The sequence below is a fragment of the Pleurodeles waltl genome, chromosome 3_1 (genome assembly GCF_031143425.1).
Source record: "Pleurodeles waltl isolate 20211129_DDA chromosome 3_1, aPleWal1.hap1.20221129, whole genome shotgun sequence".
In the NCBI taxonomy this organism is placed as follows: Eukaryota; Metazoa; Chordata; class Amphibia; order Caudata; family Salamandridae; genus Pleurodeles; species Pleurodeles waltl.
Genome location: NC_090440.1, coordinates 1,032,238,141 through 1,032,261,105, shown reverse-complemented (window position 1 = coordinate 1,032,261,105; position 22,965 = coordinate 1,032,238,141). Strand labels below are relative to the sequence as shown.

General features: G+C 44.5%; 1 protein-coding gene across 1 annotated transcript in view; it reads left to right on the top strand.

The window, feature by feature from the left end:
- The window catches only part of LOC138284949 (protein mono-ADP-ribosyltransferase PARP14-like), a 745,301-nt gene that overhangs the window by 653,701 nt on the left and 68,635 nt on the right, over positions 1–22,965 (top strand). Inside the window, exon 16 of the mRNA XM_069224296.1 lies at positions 15,943–16,079. Coding sequence (XP_069080397.1) covers positions 15,943–16,079 — 137 coding nt within the window. The remainder of the gene's footprint in view (positions 1–15,942; positions 16,080–22,965) is intronic.

Genomic DNA, 22,965 nt, shown 5'->3' with positions numbered 1-22,965 from the left:
TCTGGGGGATTAACCTGAGGTGGTTTAGGAGACCGAGCCCTGTGGTCCCGTTCAGTCGCGAACCAAGGCGAAAGTTGGTTGGATGGAATCCAGGTTTTTATCCAGTTTTTGAGAACATCTGCCATTTGCTGTTGTTCAGTACTTTAGGGAATGCCAATTATGCATACATTATTGCAGTGAGCGATTTTCCGCGTCCTTGGCGCAGTGGTGCAGTTGCGTGGTGTGTGTTAATAGAGTGGTTACTTGGGATTTGAAGGTCTTAACTTTGTCTTCCACTGTAGACAGCCTAGTCTCAGCTTCAGCAATACTAGCTGTGGCGTTAGGAAGATCTTGTTGTTGAAGGGCCACATCTACTCGTACCCCTCCAATTTTGGTTTTGACCGCAGCCCGCAAGATCCAGATAGCCTGGAGAATTGTTCCAAGGTCCCCTGACTGTGAGGCTGCTTTACCCACCCCACTGTCTCCTGTAGGTGGTCCGGTAGTATATTGGGTGGTTTTGGAGCAGGAGTGTTTGTCTTTACCCATGGCATCTACAGGATCGTCAGCCATCTGTGTTGGTTCCTGTAGCTCAGCCCACTTAACACATTCAGTAGCAGCACAATCAGCAGAGTTTAGGAGCGAGGTGCACTGCTCCTATGTGAAGAAGTGAAGATGATAGGATAGGAGAGTTCCATGTTAGGCCTGTAGGCACCAGGTTGCCCCCTATGTCTGACGTGTCAAGTCCAAGACAGCTAGTCCCAGGAGGCTGTTAGGGATGTTCATGGGCAGTCAACAACCTTTGTAGCGCTGCTAAGCAAGCAGTATGTCCAAAGGTACAAGGCGCAGTGCAAGGTATAATACTGATCAGTTGGTCTAGGCCTCAGAGCTCACTGGAACAATGCTAGGTAGGCAGCCAACGCCACCATTAAGTTGTCTTGTTGCGGGGCTTTGGAGAGTCTTAATTGTAAATGGTTTATAGTGGTGAGCAAAATGGGATTTATTCAGAGCTCAAATCCCATAGGGTAGCTTAGGCCACTGGAAGGGTGTCTAGGAGGCCGCCTGTCCTAGCCAATGTCAGAGCAAAAGTGCTTTCGCAGCTGTGCCACCCAAGAGATTTGCATGCAGTCACTGGCTGCAGGTAACACAACATAACTAGGCAAGGCCCCACTGCTCCCACCTCAATTAACTTTTACCGCCTCCTTGGATAAGCAGCCACCCCCAGGCACCATGCCCACGGGCCTCAATGCAGAGTTCCAGCACAGGCCTGCATTCGTCAGCACCACAGGCCCAGATCAATGCATGGGCTCTGCCAATGAGTGTGCGCATCTTAATCCCCCCGAGGGCTGCGCCAGTGCCTAGCATCATGTGACCCCACTATGGGAGGCGCGGGGTCCGCGGTGAAAGCTCAGGCCGCCCAGGCCTCTGGGCACTAGACAAGCCTGGCTGCAGACAGGCCCACCTCCCAGGATGTGATGTTCAGGGCAAGGCCACCCGCCATGGGGGACCCCGGCAGCCGTGTATGGGTCCCTCAGGGCAGGCCATCTGCACAGGCCGCACCACCCCAGACCTGCCAGGACCGGGATGGAAGATGGACGCAAGCTGGCAATACAGGACCAGGGCCCGTCTCCCAGGCCATAGCCATCTCCTGCAGCGGGGGGCCGAGATCTGTGATCCACGGCACCCGGGGCCTTCTGTGGGAGGCAGCTGGGTCACTCTGGGCCCTCCTTGGCTGCCCGAGGCATTCTCCTCAGGGGGACGGTGGCATCCTAGGCGTTCAATCATCACTGGCTGCCATTTTGCAGGACCGCTGGGTCTCTCTGGAGAGCGCGATTACTGGGGCATCCTCAACATCGCAGCCCCAGCAATGACGCAGGGCGTTCCCTGGCCTGGAATAAAGCATCTGTGAGGGGAGGGAGTAGCAGCGACGGGCACAGATTGAGGCGGATGACGGAGGGGGCCAAAGCACTCTTTGAGTGCGATCGCCATCTTGACGCCTCAAGCCACACCTCTTGGCTTTGAAACATTTTAAGAAGAGGTTTTGCAGTCACAAACCCTGTGTTTTTGTGAATAGCTGCTTTGGAACTGCAAAACCATTTTTCTATGAAACCCTCACATTCCCATGAAATACTGTATTTATTTCAGCCATGTAAAAACGACTCAGCAAACTGGATGCAACTTGACACTGGTGATTGAAGCTTTATCATTCTATGAATTTCAAAGCTAGTATGATCCTCAAAAGAAATAGAATACCACATAGATAAAACTATAATAATTAGGAATTTACCCTCCCTTTTTTTGTACCATTTGTTTGCTTGTGTGGCACTTTTCTTTACTGGCCCATATTGGTCTCTGCAGGCCTAGCATCATTTCCGTTCCTGTCTGTGGGGCAGGGACCAAGCAGTGATTAATCCAGCTTAATCAGTGCCCCTCTGCTGCGCCAGACTTCTTCGAGGTGGTACTTTTTAACTTCTCGGGCCCTGCAAACAGAAGGCGTGTGACTGGCAAAAACGTGCCTAGCAGGACAAACAAATAGTTTTATTTTCTATAGTTAACTTTTTTTTATTTTATTTTGCTGAGTCTTTGTCTCTCACTTTGCATTCATGTTTTCTTCTGTTTTTGCTCGTGGGCACTGTTCTAAAAAGATGACGATGATCTTGTTCTAAATATTACAAAAACAACATTGTTTCTTTCTTATGTGTAATTTCTGAAATTATGCTTTAACATATAACTGTGGAGTACACTCCAATCTACCCCAATCAAATCTGCCCCACTCCAGTCCTTCCCTCTCAATCCACTCGATCCCAGACCAATCCAATTGACCTCAGACCAATCCAATCCACTACACCAAACCAAACAACTCACCCCAATCCTCTCCAATTCACCACTCTCCAGTCCTCCCTACCCACCTCATGCCAGTCTGTCCCACTCCAATCCAAAACAATCTTCCCCACTCCATTAAAAAAAGCTATCTTCCCCACTCCAATCCCAAACAATCTGCCCAGTCCAATCCAAATCAATCTGCCCCACTCCAATCCAAAACAATCTACCCTGGTCAAATCTAAAACAATCTGCCCCACTCCAATGCAAAAACAATCTGCTCCAATCCAGTCTGCCCCATCGAAATCCAAAAAACCTGCTCCACTCCAATTTAAAAAACCTGTCCCACTCCAATCCAAAAATCCCTGCCCCACTCCAATCCCCCCCAAAAAACTGCCGCACTTCAATCCAAACCAATCTGCCTCGCTACAATCTAAAAAAAATCTACCTCACTACAATCTGCCCCACTCCAATCCAAAACAATCTGCCCCACGCAAATCCAAAACAGTTATACCCACTCAAATCTTTCCCACTCCAATCCAAAAAAGTGCCTCATACCTTTCTGCCCCACTCCAATCCCAAACAATCTGCCCACTCTGATCAGCCCCACTCCAATCCCAAACAATCTGCCCCACTCTGATCAGCCCCACTCGAGTCCATAACAATCAGCCCCACTCCAGTCTAAAACAATTTGCCCCATTCAAATCTAAAACAATCTGCCCTAGTGCAATCAGCCCACACAGTCCACAACAATCTCCCCTACTCCAATCTGCCCCACTCCAGTCCAAAACAGTCTGCCACACTCCAGTCCAAAACAATTTGTCCCACTCGAATCTAAAACAATCTGCCCCACGCAAATCCAAAACAATTAGACAACCTCAAATCTGTCCCACTCCAATCCAAAACCAGTGCCCCACTCCAATCTGCCCCACACCAATCCTAAGCAATCTCCACACTAGTCAGACCCACTCCACCCCAAAACAATCAGCCCCACTCCAATCTAAAACAATCTGCCCCACTAAAATTAGCTCACTCAATCCAAAACAATCTGCCCCACTCCAATCCAAAACAGTCCGTCCAACTCCAGTCTGCCCTACTATAATCCAAAACAATCAGCCCCACCCCAATCCAAAACAATCAGCCCCACTCCAATCCAAAACAATCCGCCCCACTCCAACCAAAACAATCCTTCCCACTCCAAACCAAAACAATCCGCCCCACTCCAATCCAAAACAATCTTCCTAACTGCATTCCAAAGCAATCTGCCCCACGCAAATCCAAAACAATTAGACCCACTCAAATCTGTCCCGCTACAATGCAAAAAAGTGCCCCACTCCAGTTTGACCCACTCCAATCCCAAACAATCTGCCCCACTGTAATCAGCCCCAGTCCAGTCCAAAACAATCAGTCCCATTCCAATCTAAAACAATCTGCTGCACTCAAATCTAAAGCAAGCTGTCCCACTCAATCAGCCCACTCAGTCCAAAACAATCAGCTCTACTCCAATCCTCCCCACTCCAATCCAAAACCGTCCGCCACACTCCAGTCTGCCTCACTTCAAACTCCCCCACTCCATTCTACACCAATCTGCACCAATCCAATCTACACCAATCTGCCCCACTCCAGTCTAAAGCATTCTGCCCCATTCCAGTCTACACCAATCTGCCCCACTCCAATCTAAAGCATTCTGCCCCACTCCAGTCTAAAACAGTCTGCCCAACTCTAATCTGCACCACTACATTCCAAAGCAATCTGCCTCACTTCAGTCAAAAACAGTCTACCCAACTCCAGTCCCAATCAGTCCAATTTGCTACACACCAATCAAACATAATCTGCCTGACTCAATCCAAAACAATCTGTTCAAATCCAAAACATTCTGCCTCACCCCAATCAGTCCCACTCCAATCCAGAACATTTTCCCCACTCCAATCCAAAATATCTGCCTCACTCCAATTCAAAAAGATCCACCTCACTCCAATGAAAATAAATCTACCTCACTCCAGGCTAAAGAAATTTACCCCACTCCAATCCAAAACAATTTGCCTCACTCAAAAAAATAGTCCACTCCAGTCTGCCCCATTCCAACCCTAAACAATCCAGTCCACTCCAGTCTAAAACAGCCTGCCCCACTCCAATAGAAAACAATCTTCTCCACTCCAGTCTGCCCCACTCCAATCAAAAACAATCTGCCCCACCACAGTCCGTCCAACTCCAGTCCACCCCAATCCAATCTATCCCAATCCAGTTCAGTCCACCTCACCCTAATTAAATCCACCCACTGCAATGCAAACCACCACTGTCAACCCCACTCCAATCCAAAACAAGCTGCCCCACTCCAATCCAAAACAAGCTGCCCCACTCCAATCCAAAACAAGCTGCCCCACTCCAATCCAAAACAAGCTGCCCCACTCCCTTCCAAAACAATCTGCTCCACTCCTTTCCAAAACCATCTGCTCCACTCCACTCCAAAACAACCTGCCGTACTCAAATCTGCCCCACACAAATCCAAAAAAATTAGACCCACTCAAATCTGTCCCGTTCCAATCCAAAAACAAATGCCCCACTCCAGTCCCAAACAATCTGCCCCACTCTAATCAAAAACAGTCTGCCCCACTCAAATCTAAATCAAGCTGTCCCACTCCAATCAGCTCTACTCCAGTCCAAGACAATCTGCTCTACTCCAACCAAAACAATCCTTCCCACTCCAAACCAAAACAATCCGCCCCACTCCAATCCAAAACAATCTTCCTAACTGCATTCCAAAGCAATCTGCCCCACGCAAATCCAAAACAATTAGACCCACTCAAATCTGTCCCGCTACAATGCAAAAAAGTGCCCCACTCCAGTTTGACCCACTCCAATCCCAAACAATCTGCCCCACTGTAATCAGCCCCAGTCCAGTCCAAAACAATCAGTCCCATTCCAATCTAAAACAATCTGCTGCACTCAAATCTAAAGCAAGCTGTCCCACTCAATCAGCCCACTCAGTCCAAAACAATCAGCTCTACTCCAATCCTCCCCACTCCAATCCAAAACCGTCCGCCACACTCCAGTCTGCCTCACTTCAAACTCCCCCACTCCATTCTACACCAATCTGCACCAATCCAATCTACACCAATCTGCCCCACTCCAGTCTAAAGCATTCTGCCCCATTCCAGTCTACACCAATCTGCCCCACTCCAATCTAAAGCATTCTGCCCCACTCCAGTCTAAAACAGTCTGCCCAACTCTAATCTGCACCACTACATTCCAAAGCAATCTGCCTCACTTCAGTCAAAAACAGTCTACCCCACTCCAGTCCCAATCAGTCCAATTTGCTACACACCAATCAAACATAATCTGCCTGACTCAATCCAAAACAATCTGTTCCAATCCAAAACATTCTGCCTCACCCCAATCAGTCCCACTCCAATCCAGAACATTTTCCCCACTCCAATCCAAAATATCTGCCTCACTCCAATTCAAAAAGATCCACCTCACTCCAATGAAAATAAATCTACCTCACTCCAGGCTAAAGAAATTTACCCCACTCCAATCCAAAACAATTTGCCTCACTCAAAAAAATAGTCCACTCCAGTCTGCCCCATTCCAACCCTAAACAATCCAGTCCACTCCAGTCTAAAACAGCCTGCCCCACTCCAATAGAAAACAATCTTCTCCACTCCAGCCTGCCCCACTCCAATCAAAAACAATCTGCCCCACCACAGTCCGTCCAACTCCAGTCCACCCCAATCCAATCTATCCCAATCCAGTTCAGTCCACCTCACCCTAATCAAATCCACCCACTGCAATGCAAACCACCACTGTCAACCCCACTCCAATCCAAAACAAGCTGCCCCACTCCAATCCAAAACAAGCTGCCCCACTCCAATCCAAAACAAGCTGCCCCACTCCAATCCAAAACAAGCTGCCCCACTCCAATCCAAAACAAGCTGCCCCACTCCCTTCCAAAACAATCTGCTCCACTCCTTTCCAAAACCATCTGCTCCACTCCACTCCAAAACAACCTGCCGTACTCAAATCTGCCCCACACAAATCCAAAACAATTAGACCCACTCAAATCTGTCCCGTTCCAATCCAAAAACAAATGCCCCACTCCAGTCCCAAACAATCTGCCCCACTCTAATCAAAAACAGTCTGCCCCACTCAAATCTAAATCAAGCTGTCCCACTCCAATCAGCTCTACTCCAGTCCAAGACAATCTGCTCTACTCCAGTCCTCCCCACTCCAATCCAAAATCGTCTCACCCACTCCAGTCCGCCACACTTCCGAGTGCCCCACTCCAATTCAAAACAATCTGCTCCAATCCAAAACAATCTGCCCAACTCCAGTCTAAAACAGTCTGCCCAACTCCAATCTGCCCCACTCAATTCCAGAACAATCTGCCTCACTTCAGTCAAAAACATTCTACCCCACTCCAATCCAAAACAGTCTACTCCACTCCAGTCCCAAACATTCTGCCCCACTCCAACTTGTCACACATCAATCAAAAATAATCTGCCTCACTCTTATTCAAAACAATCTGCCTGACCCAGTCCAAAACAATCCGCTTAACTCAATCCAAAACAATCCGCTTAACTCAATCCAAACCAATCTGCTTAACTCGATCCAAAACAATCTGCCTCACTCCAATTCAAAACAATTTACCCCACTCAAATCCAAAACAATTTGCCTCACTCAAAAAATAATCCACCCCACTCCAGTCTGCCCCATTCCAACCCTAAACAATCTGGACCACTCCAGTCTAAAACAGGCTACCCCTCTCCAGTTGAAAACAATCTGCCCCAATTTAGTTTGCCTCAATCCAGTCTAAAACAATCTGCCCCTCTCCAGTCTGCCCCACTTCAATCAAAAACAGTCTGCCCCACTGCAGTTCAAACAAATCTGCCCCGCACAAATCCAGAAGAATCCTACCCCGTTCCAATCCAAAAAAGCCTACACCACTCCAATCCAAAAAAGCCTACCCCACTCCAATCCCAAAAAAGCCTACCCCACTCCAATCCCCAAAAAATCTACCCCACTACAATCCAAAACAATCTGCCCCATTCCAATCCAAAACAATCTCCTGCTGTATTCCAGAACAATCCACCCCACTCTCCCCAATTCAACCCTAAACAATCCGGACCACTTGGCTCCAATCCAAAACAATCTGCCCAAATCCAGTATGACCCACTCCACTCTGCCCTGCTCCAATCCAAAACAACCTGCTCCACTCCAGTCTTCCCACTCCAATCCAAAACGATCTGCCCCACTCCAGTCTCTCCCGCTCCAAAACAGTATGCCCACTCAAATCTGCCCCACTCCAATCCAAAACAGTCTGCCCGCTCTAATCCAGTCCACCCCACTTCATCCCATTTCACACCTCTCCAATCCACCCCACTCCAATTCACCCAACACAAAAACAATGCAGCCCGATCCAGTCTGTCAATCTGCTTTACACTAATCTAGTCCACCCCACCACACTCCACCCTAATCCAACCTACTCCAGTCCAGTCCACTGCAATCCACCCCACTCCAGTCCACCCCACCTCATTCCAGTCCAGCTCACCCCACTCCAGTCCATCCCAATCAATCCAATTTACCCCACACCAGCCCACTCAAATCCAGTCCAACCTATTTCACCCACTCATATCCATTCCACTCCATTCCAATCCACCCCACTCCAATCTACTGCAACCCATTCCAACCTACTCCAGTCCACCCACCCCATTCAAATCCAATTAACCCGACTCAGTCCACCTTAATCAAACTCACTCCATTCTGCTGCACTCCAAACCACCTTAATCCAGTCCACTCCAGTGCAATCCAGTCGACTCCACCCCACTCCAGTCCACACTACTCCAATCCAGTCCACTCAAATCCAATCCACCCTACTACAAAAATCCATCTTACTCCAAAAATCATCTTATTCCAAAAATACATCCCACTCCAATCCACCCTGCCCAATCCACCCTAGTCCATTCCACGCAACCCCATTTCATGCCACCCCATTCCACCTCAACCCAATCCAATCCACCCAGTCTGTCACTCCATTTCAATCCACCCACCCCAATCCAATCTAATCTACCACACTCCAGTCCTCCCCAATCCACCTCACCCCATTTCAATCCAGTCCACCCATTCCAGTCCGCCCCATTCCAACTCACTCCAATCCAATCTACCAGACTGCCTCAATCCACTCCAACCCATTCCACTCTATTCCACTCCAATCCACTCTACACCACTCCACGACACTGCACTCTGCAACACTCAACTCTACTCCCCTGTACTCAACAACACACTACCCCCATTCCACTCTACAACACTCTACTCCAACAAATCAAGTCTACAACACTATTCCCCCGCTTCACTCTGACACTCCACGCCACTAATTTTTACCCAATGCTGAACAGAGCCACACTTGTGTACAACATGGCAAAAACAGATGGCCAAGGCAATAGCACTTATATGTGAGACCTATTGCCTTTGCCAGTGCTTGTTGAGTATGTTTCTCCAGGGGACCCACTTCAAGCTGCCAATAATACATATGTTGCTTTTGACGTACCTAAAGAGCTGAGATACCTTGACTGATAAAATTGCACACAAGGCTGGTAGTAATGGTTTACTTTACCACATGTGTGCAGGCATTTCTGAGAATCAAAAAGCACTTCCACTGTTGGTAACTAATTATTACGGGAGATTTACTTTGTTCCACCCCAGTTGAACCCACTGTACTCCAATCCACCCCACCACATTCCATTCTACCACACTTCATTCCAGTCCAATCCACCCCATCCATTCCACCCAGCTCCAATCCACCCTGCTCCAATCGACTCCACTTGTCTACTCCAATCCACCCTACTCTACCCCAATCCACCAATCCCAGTTCAGTCCACCTCACTCCAGTCCATCCAGCCCCCCCACTCCAAACCAATTCACACCACTCTAATCCACACCACTCTGATCCACACCCCTCTAGTCGAGTCCACCCCACTCCAGACTTAAAGGCAGGCCCCAGGTAAAAACAATCTGACGTGTGTGTGTTTGAGGCGTGCGTTTATTTTTTTCCCGATGAAAAAAACTAAAGTTACAAGGACTTGTGTTGATTAACTATAACTTGTGGCCTAAAGTTACTTAACACCATGAGTTACAGTTTCTTAACATAAATATAGCTATAACTGCTGAATTTCTCTGGTCTTTTGTGGCTAAAACGTCAACCTAACTATAATGTCCCTGTGACCTTTGATTTTTTTCAGTGAATTTCTATGGATTTTTTTTTAACAGAAAGTAATATATAATTTCTGTATGTTAATACGGCCACTGGCGCACACACCATAGATTTACACTGGGTGTCAGACTGAGCCTCGCGGTGGATCGGTGGTTCAGCCGGGGAAAAAAAGGGACTATTTTTTGCCCATGAGGGGGTCCCTTAAAAACACCTCCGTGTTTTCTACAGTTTCAGGATACCTCTATCCTGACCCCCTTAAGTAATTTTTGACTCTTGGTCAAAAGCTCTAATTTCTATATAGTCCTGAATCTGTTATGCAATATCCTGGAATGCTGCACTCCAGTGCTTAATTTGTGCTTGTTGTTTCCGGTGCTGAGCACCGGCACTTGTTTTTGAGGGCCAGGGCTTATTCTTCTGCCTCAAGCATTTGCTGCGAGCAAAAGACACATATGGGAAAGACGGATGAAGGGAAAAACGAAAAAGTGTCACAAAGAAAGTAGAAAGCTGCAAGAGTGAGCTGAAGGAACAGGGAGTGGCTTTATTTGGATTTAAGAGGACCGATATGGCTTCAGGATTACGCTTCCTGAGTATTCCATGTTCACACATTTAATTGCATCAGCCGCGTGGTGGAGGAGGGCTTTGAGCACCAGCGCCTTTTTATTTACAAATTAAGCACTGCTGCAATCAGAAAGACAAAGACCAAATAAATGCTATACAGAAGCACTCTTCTTACAATAGATGAAAATATAGCTGTCTCCTTTTAAAGATCGAACAAAACATCGGAGAAGAAGAGCTCTTACATGGATAAAGCCTGAGACAATCAACACTATAATCAAATGATGAAAAACCAGACTTTGCACAGTCAGTATTTGATCAAGTGGAAAAGCATTTATAGTTGAGTACTAATGACGAAAAACTACACGCTAGTGATAAAATACTGTAGGAATTAAGGGCCTAAGGTGTTGGTCGAAGCTAGTCTACTTCTCTCTAATAACCTGCTTGTGAGATTGCGATAGATATTTGTTTTCCACTCGAATCAAAATTCGATTTTACAGTGTGATCACATTAGGTTATAGGTTGTGCCTTGATGTTCTCAAGTAGGGAAGAAACTGTGTTATTAATCACAACATTCAACATTTTTTTAGCCATTGTTATTGAACTTTCTTCTTTTCTCACAATACAAAATTGAAAAAGGAAGATCTTATCAACATCAGCAGCATCTGTTAAATAGCCATATGGCTAGCTACCTTAGTTACAGATAAAGTCACATGTTTTCACTAAGTGACATCACTTTTTACATATGTTGCCAGCAGTACACCTTCACAGGTAAGTCTGCTCAACTCTTTATTTTTTCAAGGAAGCAAGAACAGATTGTTTTTATTACTCTTCTCCATTCTCTGTTGAACTATGTGTATTGTTCTTTCTGGAGTTGAATACTTTTATTAACATGACAATTTATTATTGTATTTAATTCCAGATGTCCAAGAATGCTCAGTGGTTCTTTCGAAATTTACATGTTACCCAGTTTCCCTGTTTTCTTGCCTGTTAGTGAATGCTAAAAATCCAGATTACATCAGCAAGACCAATGTTAGGTGTTTCAATTTTTGGAAAAGTATTAATCTTTGTAGTACATTTTGAATTGTGGTGGTCTGTAAGAAGCATTAGAAGCTGAGGAAAAACAACAAAGGTGTACTTAAGGGGATACCTTGGGTGAACTAGTGAAAAATGTACCATACAACTAAGTAGCTGCTAGGCAAATGTCAACCTCCACTAGTGCTTAAGTTTGCCTGGAAGCACCCATTTCTCCCTTTGAGCCTTGCTCCAATTGGTCCTGGTGTTAATCTGACCTGGAAGTCATGCCTAATCCCTCTGTACCCCAGATATTACTGTTCGGCTATCTGCTCCACTTGCTCCCTATATATATTTTTCCTTTTGTGTCATGAAGCCCAGGAGATTCTTGCTTTCCTCAAGGATCTCTTCTGATTCCAGACATAATACAAGATTTACAACTGCCATTGGTATTTCTTATTCTTGCCTACCTTGAATATTTTACCCGTTTTAATCTTCTTTTATTCACAAAAGGTGTAGATGGGGAATCTCGTAGAGATCCTCCTTCTAATAATCCTGATGTGTTTGTTTCATTTGAGGAGAATGAGGCTTTGCAGCCGCCTGGTGGTACACGTCTCTCACTAAGCATTAAATTAACAATCACTACTTACAGAAACGTTTCTTAAATTTACTTATGCATTGATTGCTTTCAGCAGTTCACATCTATGAGACTAGCTGTTAGTTCCCACACACTGTGCCACACAATATTGTGTATTTTTATTTGTATTTTATTCTCTTTCCACGACTGACAAAAATGTAAACTATTGCCATTTTGTATATATCAAAGCTGATTTTATTATGTATACTTTAGATATATACATATATGCACTTAATCACTTTAAAACCAGTCTCTTAAGCAAAAGTGCATTTCTTATAGAACTACCATCAGAAAGTATTAATGCTGTCCATACTTCCAAAAAGAGAACTTGCCCCACCTCACTTACTCAGGAGCACCTCACTGATTAACAAACATCGGTGGGGAGAAGCTAGGATCTGCTGAATGTTTCACACTTTATTCACTTTACTCATGAAGTTTTGGGCTTAATTGCAAAATTCTACAATTTTGAGGCACAATGCTGTAATTTCATTTTCAGACACTACCTGGAATAGTTGCTTACGCCATTTTATATTCCTGGCTTTAATTGGGATGTCTCTAAACGTTTCTGGCCAAGAATCCAAGAGTCAGCAGTTGCAGGCTCCGTTATGGAATGATGTGGCAGTAACCAGAGGCACGGAGATCCTTAAGGAGTGTTCCTGGGATCTAAGTTACCTGAGAATGACATACAGTGTAGGGAAGTAAAAAGTTGTGACGATAGCATTTTTTTAATAATGGTTATGAACTCATCATTGTATGTGGATTTCCGTCAATGAAAAGTATTGACTATGGATTCAGTAACCAGCCTCTCGGACAATGATGAAGATGGAATAAAATATATTTGATTATTGCTGGTTAGCTGGCACACGTTGCTGTAATCTGCCAAGAGTTACCAAGAGACATCAGATAGACAATGAGAAGAAAGCTTGAGCTGTCTGTCACTTGGAACCACCAGGTGAAAAGCTCCATGTTACTGCCAACTACCCATGCATAATGTTGTGTACACCCCCATGTCCCCAAAGGACAATACTTACTCGATACTTAGATCAGAACCACAAGAACATCAGGAGTGTTTTCAAAGTACTAAAGTGAAGTGTGCAAAGCAGGTATTATAGTCCCATAAGATACAGAAAAACTATAATCATAGTGGATGCAAGTGACACTGATGTAAGAGCAGTGTTCTCACAGATGCATGGATCCACAGAGAAAACTGTAGCTTTTGCTTCACGATCCTTCACAACAACAGACCCTCATTATGCTGTAATTGAAAAAGAAGTACTGGCAGTGGCTTGGGGATGAGAGTACTTCAGGACGTATGTATAGAAATGTCACATTGTTCTGCATACCTACCTGTAAACCCTCCTGAAGATATTGTTGCTGGGAGGGGTAAGTATTGATCATGGAGTTGTCACCAATAACACCACCACCATCGTTTCTTGGACAAACAGGTGTTCCACTAGTCGAATGGGAAGATTGGGTACACATGTTTGATAACTACTTAAAAGCACTAGATGGGCAGGATTTTTTTTCCATACTTTTGAGCACGCTGGGGAAAGAGGGGCAGCATGTCTTTAAGTATTTGCCAATGGCAGTTAATAATGAAGGGGGGCAATAGAAGATGTGTATTGTGAAGCAAGAAAAAGACTGGAATTGAGCAAAAAAGTTCTAATGTAGTTATGAGAAGATTTAAAGTTTACCCTCAACCACAGAGGCCTGGTGAATCTGTGGATGAGTTTGTAGGTTGAGAGAGTTATTGATCAAGTGCAAATTTAGAGGAATGACAGATGAGATGATTAGAGATCAGCTCATCATTCTGTGCAGGAGTAGGAAAATGCAAGAAAGGTTATGGGCAGAAAAAGATCCCTCTTTGAAAGATACTATAGAGATAGCAATAAATGTAGAGGAATCAGAATATTGAATGCAAGAAATGGAATGGAAGAAAGTCAAAGGGGAAGGAGAAATGTGTATAGAAGAGGAAGTTGCTATGTCGAAGAGGGCAATTAAAAATGCAAGAAATAGTAATAATGACAAGGCATCCAACAAAAGTTGCAGTAGGTATGATAGCAACTACCATGATTCTGACACAATGAATTGCTATGCCATGGAAAAGGAGTATAGAAAATATGTATGAAAGGGACATTTCACCAGAATGTGCAGGGACAAGGACAATGGAAAAGGAGAAGTAGCAACAATAATGGAAGATACTACTATCACATATAGTACAGTGATATACAGACAGTTGAGTTAATGGTTGACCCAGTGTCATTGTATACCATTATACCAAAAAAATAAGTTTACAAGTGAGTGGCCTTGTGTGTGGTTGTTGCTCAAGGACATCAATCCTGGTGGGTACCAAGGTGAACAGATTGACATTATAGGATACCGGAGTGCAAATATCACATTCAAAGGCAGACACGTAAAGGGTAAGGTGTACATGGCTGAATTGGGACTGCCCATCAATATGATTTTCACATTATCATTAATCCACAGGCTCTCTCTCAGGTAATAGTTTTTGAAGACCCTACAGTTAAGGACATTTTAATCGGGGGCAAAAAATTTTTTTCAGGGGAGATGGGAGAATTGAAGGGGTATGTACACGAAATCAAACTGAAACATGGAGCGGTCCCTTTACAACAATCAATCAATCATAGCACTTGTAAAGCGTAACACTAACACCCTTAAGGGTATCTGGACACTGAGTACAGAGATGTATAAGAGTCATATGGGAGCCATACACAACATATCATAACCTCCCTTAAAAGTACCTGGAACCCTCACCCTCACCTCACCGACCTCAGATGAACCCTTCTTTTACCTTACCCATAAAAATAAAAAAAACTCTGCCATCCTGTAACCCTATGAGATGCTCTACTTTTTAATCCCCCCAAATAAAATAAATAACTGGCACATTGACAACCACCCCACTTAACTCGGCTGCAAACACGCTCACCCTCTGACAACACAAAATAATTACCTGGCCTCATGTCTCCCTCCCCTACCAACCATAATACCTAACTGAATCTGTGCCCTCTGCCCTGAGTGAGTAGGAGAACCAGTTCATCATTAGATGTAGCTCAGTAAGATTCGCTTGCCTGAGCAGCATGCTTATCCATGTCAGCACAGTTCAGTGCAGACCCGCAGCTGACAGGGTAAATAGTGGGAGGTGGCCCAAAAGCACAACTCATGATCCTCGTTCCGCTACTCCCTCAAACATGTGGAGTCGTGTGAGGGTAGAGGATCACTATCCCTCGGAGCAATAACGTCAGAGCCCAACTTTTCATTACTCTGACATCAGAACAATACATCACCAAGTTTCAAGCTCATGTTTATGTTAACTGCCTTTGTGTTACATAAACAAGACACTCAACCATTGACCATTTTTGCTTTGCAACAGAATTCTTGTGCAGTACTGACTTACCTATCAGACCAATTTCCTCTTTGAAAATGGTCCACACATTTGCCTTTAAGTCCTCGCTCAAATCTCACTATCATTGGCATTTCTGAGCATTATTATTCAATGTCTTTGCGATAAAATGTGTTGAGCAGTCATCGATGAGATTATCTTAGGGCTCTGGTAATCTCTATAATTAATTCCTGTCCAAAAATGCTGTGACTGAGAGGATAGTTGTACGCTTGACAAATGTGAACTTCACTTAAATTGACATAGATTTTACAAGTAAAGATAATTGTTTTAGCTTATGTTCATTAGCTTTGTGTTTTTTTTTTTTTTTCCTAGTGAACCATGATATCCCTGCACATTGGGAATCGGTGAGTGCAAACAGGGTGAATTTGGTACCATTATTACCACAGACGAAGGAATACAAGGATGTAGAAGCCCTGTTTAAGAAAACTTGTGCACTAACAATACATAAGGTAAATTATCATGATACTAATATGTTGTCAGTCAAGGAGACATTTGTGCAGTTTTGCCTTTTTTTCTATTTTGAAGTGTCTACATTTAGGGTTGAAAATTTGGATAGTAAGGTATTTCTTTATATTGCTTTTTTATTCATTTATTTACCTGTTGTGTTGCCAAGAATGGTCTCTTTTAGTATGTACATTTTTAACTGTAAGGATGTGCTACCATTATCTTTCATTTATTTTTCATATTTTTGCATGGTGCTTGCAATGTCCAAAGGCCCCTAGAGTGTGTTTTGCAAGTGTAAGGGGAATGACCATAAATTTAAATGGAGCAGATCATTGGAACTAGTTTAGGCAGATATACTGTTGTCCAAAGGCAGGAGTTTTCTGTGGTTTCCTTCATCTAAAAAATGATGTTGGATGAAGAAGGAGATATATGTATGAGTTTTGTAGAAAAGGGTGTTTTACATTAGGCATGTGCATTAGTGATTTGCCCACTAAAACGTTTAAATGTTGTTGAGCGTACAGTCAGCATTGACTGAATTACCATAGACATCGGTTTGGCTAGTTTGGAGCCATTTTTCAGGAGACTGATGCCACATGGTGCATGTATGGTTCAAATCCAGAAAGTGCTTCACACACAGTGCATAATGTCTTGAATTGTTTCCTTAGCTTGGTCAGGAGCCAGTGGAATTACTTCACAGCGGACTAAATAGTCTGTTCACTTCCAGATTAAGACAAGGCACTTTTTTGGCACTTTTATACTCTTTGGAGGAAAGTCATTGTCTTTCCATGTAGGCATCATAAATAATAGTTCAGTAGTTGATTCTGAACGTGCTTACAGATGGATGACCATTTGAGAAAAAAGGAGAGGCAGTATTCTGAATAGGACATTTGAGTGATGTGTTTTCAGGGATGCCGTTCACTTAGGGCGTAATTTACAGGTTTGCATTGGCAGTGACTGCCAAGTTAGACTTTCTGAGAGAGAGTCCAGTAGCTGCCCCAGTCATACGGAAGTGATGTATGGTAAGCAGGGCCTAATAGTTGGAAGTCAGTCTTCGAGACACTGGTAAGAGCCAGTTCTAGTGCACCCACTTGTGAAATCATGGAAGCCAGTCAAAGGCTTAAAACATACCAGGTTATCTGAAAGTTTGATGTGAATATGAGTGTTGCCAACATATAATTGTACCCCATGGTAAAACTACCACAAATGTCCCTTGTGAAATACCACTGGTAATATTGGTGGACAGTTTTACTTGGTGAAACTTGTTGGACAGGAATGAGTTTAACCATTGGACGGCTATTCCTCCAGCACTGCTGCTGTTTTCAAATACGTCTCAAGTGTACTCAGCAGTCAACAGTGTAGAATACACCTAAGAGTTAAGAAGGATCAAGGCACATTCCTGAGACACTGTGGTGTGCAGTGCATGGCAAACTATACTGCTATAAACATGATTAAGCATTTTTTATTAATGCTTGACTTGTATAAACCATGGGGATCTCCTAGTTTTTTCATGGGGCCTAACCCAGACTGGAAGTCACCAAGGCGATTATTTGTTTCCAAGTGTGCACTGAGCTAAGTGTTTATCATCATCTGACTGGATATGGAAAGTATCACTGGATATGTAAAGATAAATGTTGATGTGTAGTTGTCCAAGAAGAAGACTGTGTCAGCATTTGGCTTATTCAACAATTGATCTACTAGTAAGATCTTGTGTGAAAGGGAACTTGTCCAGGGGCATTTTAGGCATTGAAAAACTTGCTGAGGCCGGGTGTGAGAACTGGTTGATGCAGAGTAATGACTTTGGCCTGTTGGTTACAGTGAACCTTGGATATTATTGAATATCAAAGACAGCCAGTGATGGGATTGAAATTGCTTATATAGTTGTGTTAAAAGATAGCTTTCTGTGATGCTACTGCAGGTGCATGCATAAATCATTCTGATGGATACTAACGCTTGAAAATTCGTCACATTGTAAATCCCTCAGACACTAACCCTCTCATTGTGAATCCCTTTGGAAAAAGTCTTGCTCAGGCCTGGAAGTTAAGCGCCACCAGTAAATTGCAGCATCTATTTTGCATCTACTACAGTGGCAGTGAAAACATGGTTTAGGCCTACCAATGTAGCCTGACTGTAGCAATGGAAAACTGCAATTCAACCTGTTAAAATAAACCCCTTTGTCTGGTCAGAATATCAGTTTTAAATATTAATAAGTCACCCCCATGTATGCCTTGTCGCCCAGAAGGTAGGGTAGATGGTATTAAAAAGTAGGACATGTAGAAATTTCATGTCATCATGCCCTTACAGTGACTAGCACCCAAAAGTTACTTTTACTGTGGCAAGGCTAGCTGTCCTTTATAGAAAACCAGAGAATAGATTAAAAATCTCAATAATGTATCTCAGGAATGGATCTAACCAGACAAATAATGAAACAATATTAATAGTTATTAAAATCCAATTAAGTGGTAAAATTAGATTTCCATTAAATATTAAGGGATTTTAGAGAGTTCCTTTTTCCTTTCCTTTCCTGATGTTCCTGGAGGCTGGATTTGCATTTACTCTCCGACTTCTGCCAGACAGTAAATAGCATTTCAATAGGTATGAAAAATGCTCCCAGAACAGAGTACAAATATATGGCGTGTGGAGTTAGTATTGTTCCTTTGACAGGATGACTAGTGGGGTGAGTCCAGTAACTAGATTGACTTCAAAGAGGCCTCTCCTGTAATAGACAGATGCTAGTTAACACCTGGACTGTGGGCCCTTCTTTTGTCCCCCCAGCCAGTCAGGCTCCAATCACAGTTGGACCTCTTTTGGACATTACAGTGTCAAATCCTGCTTGACAGGTTTGCTGTTTTTTTTTTACATATAAACAATGTGGGTACACTTGAACGGAAAGGAAACATGATACCAAAACAATTATTGTGTATCCAATATCAGGTTGCTTGTATGTTCTACCAGATGTCTGTTTATTGTGGGTACAGTGGTTGTCCTAAATGGGTTTTTAGTGTTACATGTGGGAGGATGCTAGCCTTACCATAGTACGCACCCCACACACACAGCCAGCCCTCAGAGCCTAAGTTTGAGCTGGCTGAAAACTTTCACCATCTTGAAAATGCCCAAAGTGGGTAGGGTTGTCCCAGGGAACCTTTACCCCTTTGGTTAGGGTATGCCAAGCGATCATTCCAACGCAAAATGCTCATGCCAGGCATAAATGTACCACCTTGAGGCACCCACTTCAGAACACTCTTAGACCTGAGAAGAGGAGCAGAAGAGGAATGAACCTGATGTGTTTGACCTGGGAAGAGCCCTAAAGTACTGAACCTGCCCTCCCTCTTGTACCCAAGACAGACATAGACTTCAAGGGTCATACGTCCGACATGTTCAAGCTGCAGGAATGCAACAAGCTAGAGGAGGCCTTTCCTACAATTTCCCAGCTGATCAGTGGTGCTGGACCTGAACTGGACCCTGCTGTTTAGCCTCTGCCCGACCCCGTGTGACTTTCTAAGTGTCTTCCCTAAGGTTCTGAGGGCTTTAGAGGTGTACTTCTGTGGTGGATTGCGACTTAAAGACTAAAGACAGAAGGGGATTTCTTTTAGCAGGACGATCCTTATTTGTGATCAGTGTCAAATTACTCTTAGGTCCAGGTCTACTGTGTCAATTAAATATCATTGACGCTTTCTGTTTCCTTGCGCTACTCCTACTTAAAACTTTAAAAATCATATCTGTGGTTCCTCTTATTTTGCTTGATTTTTCGAATTCAATATGGAATTTTTATTGTGTTGTATTTAGACTTTATTACTGTTTTGGTTTTGCATAAATTCTTCACATATTGCCCTCAGTTAATCCTATCAACTCTGCCATCGCTACCAAAGGGTAGTGTTCAGGTTAATTTAGTGACTCTGAGGTTTCAACCTTACAAGACTTGTGATTATTCCTTAAAGGGGGTAATTACCATCCTCAAAAAATAATCAAATATCTTACACCACCAACATCTGTCTTTGGTGCTTGGGGCCCAAATAATACTTCAGCTTCTACAAGAATTGTAGTGTCATGTTCTCCAACGTGATCAAAAGAGAGACTGCTTACTGTTCTTGGGGTTCTGGGCCTGTACCTGCTCCACATGTCCTTCCACAGGTAAGTCTTTGAAGCCGGAGCAACCAAAGTAGTAAAAGTCTTCCTGTTAATGAAGTTTGGAAACGCATACAAGATCAGATAATACGAGCACTCCATACATTATACAGTTCCCTCTATAAGACACGGACACTCCATACCCCCAATGCATCATTCCAATTCCTAAGAGTCATTCTCGCCCTTGATGCGGCTATACCAACACCCGAGATCACCCAGGCCATTAAGGACCTAGCACAAAAATAAACCCCAGGACTGGACAGGTTACCCCTCGACCTTACCCCTCGCCTTACCAAAATGTTCCAGGTAGCCCTCCAACAGGGGAAGCTCCCACACACTCTGAGAGTCCCTCTAAGTTACGATCTTTAAACCTAATAAAGACCCATGCTTTCAGGTTCCTAACACCTGATTGGCATCCTCAGAGCCGATTATAAAATCCTGGGGAAAGTCCTAGCAGCCAGATATACTCAGATCCTCTCTGAACTAATCCACACGGACCAGAATGGGTGTGTCCCAAGTAGGAGCACTTCCCAGAATATACAGCGTCATTTCTGCATTCAGGATCTTGTACAGGACCATTATCCATGAGCGGCCTGTCTCATATTGGATTTGGAGAAGGTGTTTGATACCCTGTCCTGGGAGGTTTTTTTCCTGGTGCTAGCCCGCATGGGCACAGGACAAAAACTGCTGGCTTATACCAAACTCATTTGCACCAACCTATCCTTTTCGATTCGCCTAGGATGCCCTTATTTTGCTCCCTTCCTGATTAAGCGTGGCACCTTAGAGATACCCACTGTCTCCATTATTGTTTGCAATGGCAATGGAACCCCTAGCTATACAACTACACAGAGAGGGCTCGAGATTGGGGCATTTCCCTGGTAGGCAGAACACATGCTATATCGTCATATGCGGACGATTTCCTTCCCTACCCCCGGGATGTAACAGCTGACCTCTCCCCTATTCATGAAACCCTCACTGCTTTGCTGCGGCAGCAGGACTTCATGTTAATTGGGCAAAATCCACATCATAACCTTTCTCCAGTGTATTCCCAGAACTCCCCTCCCCTCCCCTCCCCCCCCCCCCCACACACACACACGTCATTTGCTTTGTGGAAGCACAACTTTCTTGGTGCCACAAGGCAATCCGTTATTTATAGGTGCACCTGTATCACTCTAATCTGATCTCTGAGGGAAATTACTGCAGGGCCTTGGCTGGAATCTGTCCACTGTTATGCTTCTTGCAACTATTAACATTGGCCACAATCAGGAAAATTGCACTGGCAAAAATGATCCTCCCGCTCCGCCTCTTATACTTCTTTGCAAACTTACCTGTGATACCTCTGAAGGAGTTCTTCACGTAGCTCGACTCGCTCCTGGGAACATTTAAATGGGGTAGTGGGCAATGCAACGTGACCCTTAAAAAGCTCCAACTCCCGGTGTGATATGGAGGACTGTGGCCCCTTCCTTTGAAGCTTATTTCCGAGCTGCCCAACTACAATGGCTTTCATGCTGCACAGCACCAAGACATATGGGGGAGGCTACCAGTGAACAGTGACCAATTCCCGTAGCCACCCTTCATGGGTTTCTATTACCTAAAGCTGTGCCCCCCTCTCCCTGGCTGTTGTATGCTCTGCATACACTGCCTCGCAACCGGAACTCCCACATGTATGCTATCCCTCCCCATCATCAGCCTCCCTCGTTTCCTCGCTTATTACACAACCAGAGGCCTGTGGCACTAGACTGATCGCTTGGTAACCACGGTGGGTGGCCTGTATTTGGAGAGCCGCTTACTCAGTTTTGAACAGCTATCCGTGGATTATAGCCTTCCCCGAGACAATTTCTTCTCCACGGTGGAGACTCCACCACCACCTCCAGGCCACCTTCTGAGCCCTATGGGGCTCACCTGACACTGAACCTCCTACCCACCCGGTATTACAGGCAATACTCCTTATAAATAACATGGCTCTATAAAGCTATCCAGGAACTCACAAGCACCTTACTTACTACACTACAACACAAGAGGGAGGATGACATTGGGAGGGCTCTTCATGAATAAGGTGGCTGCAGGCACTAGAACACCCCCAGCAGGTTTCACGTAATTCCTGTTACAAAAATATTTAACTCTTCACACTACATCGAGCTTACATTTCCCCTGCTGAGCCACTATTACCCAAATGCACAGGTGAACAGCCCCCGATGTCACACACCAGATGCGAAGCTTATGCTGTGGTCTTGCCCAGCCTTCCAACACTACTTGCAAGCAGTACACAACACTTCGCAGGAGGTCACAGAACTCTTGGATCCCTGCACCTGGGAGGCGACAGCCCTGGGCATCTTCAAGTGCAGAAAGCAATATAAAGTGCGTGTCTTATTTGCTGTGCTGGCACTCCTTCTAGCCAAGTGTACACTTACCCTTCACTGGCGGTCACCGACAGTCCCGTCAGAGACGGCCTGGCACGGTGCACTGCGCAAATGGGGTAGATCGGAGAAGACACCTATGCTATGAAGAGACAAACATATTGTGCTGCCTTATATACCAAGTTCCTTCAACTAGTTGAACAAGATGAACCCCCCCGCATACCACACAATTGAACGCTCCAGTACTCACAATGTGACACACTCCAGACACCACATAACTAACTCATTGCTCTAGACTGCCATCTGCGTGCATCTGCTACTATCCTAATGTAGAAGCAGACACCTGGAGAGGCTACTTTTTGCCTTCCATGCCCTCCCTTCATCCTACTATTTGACCTACCTTATCTTATTC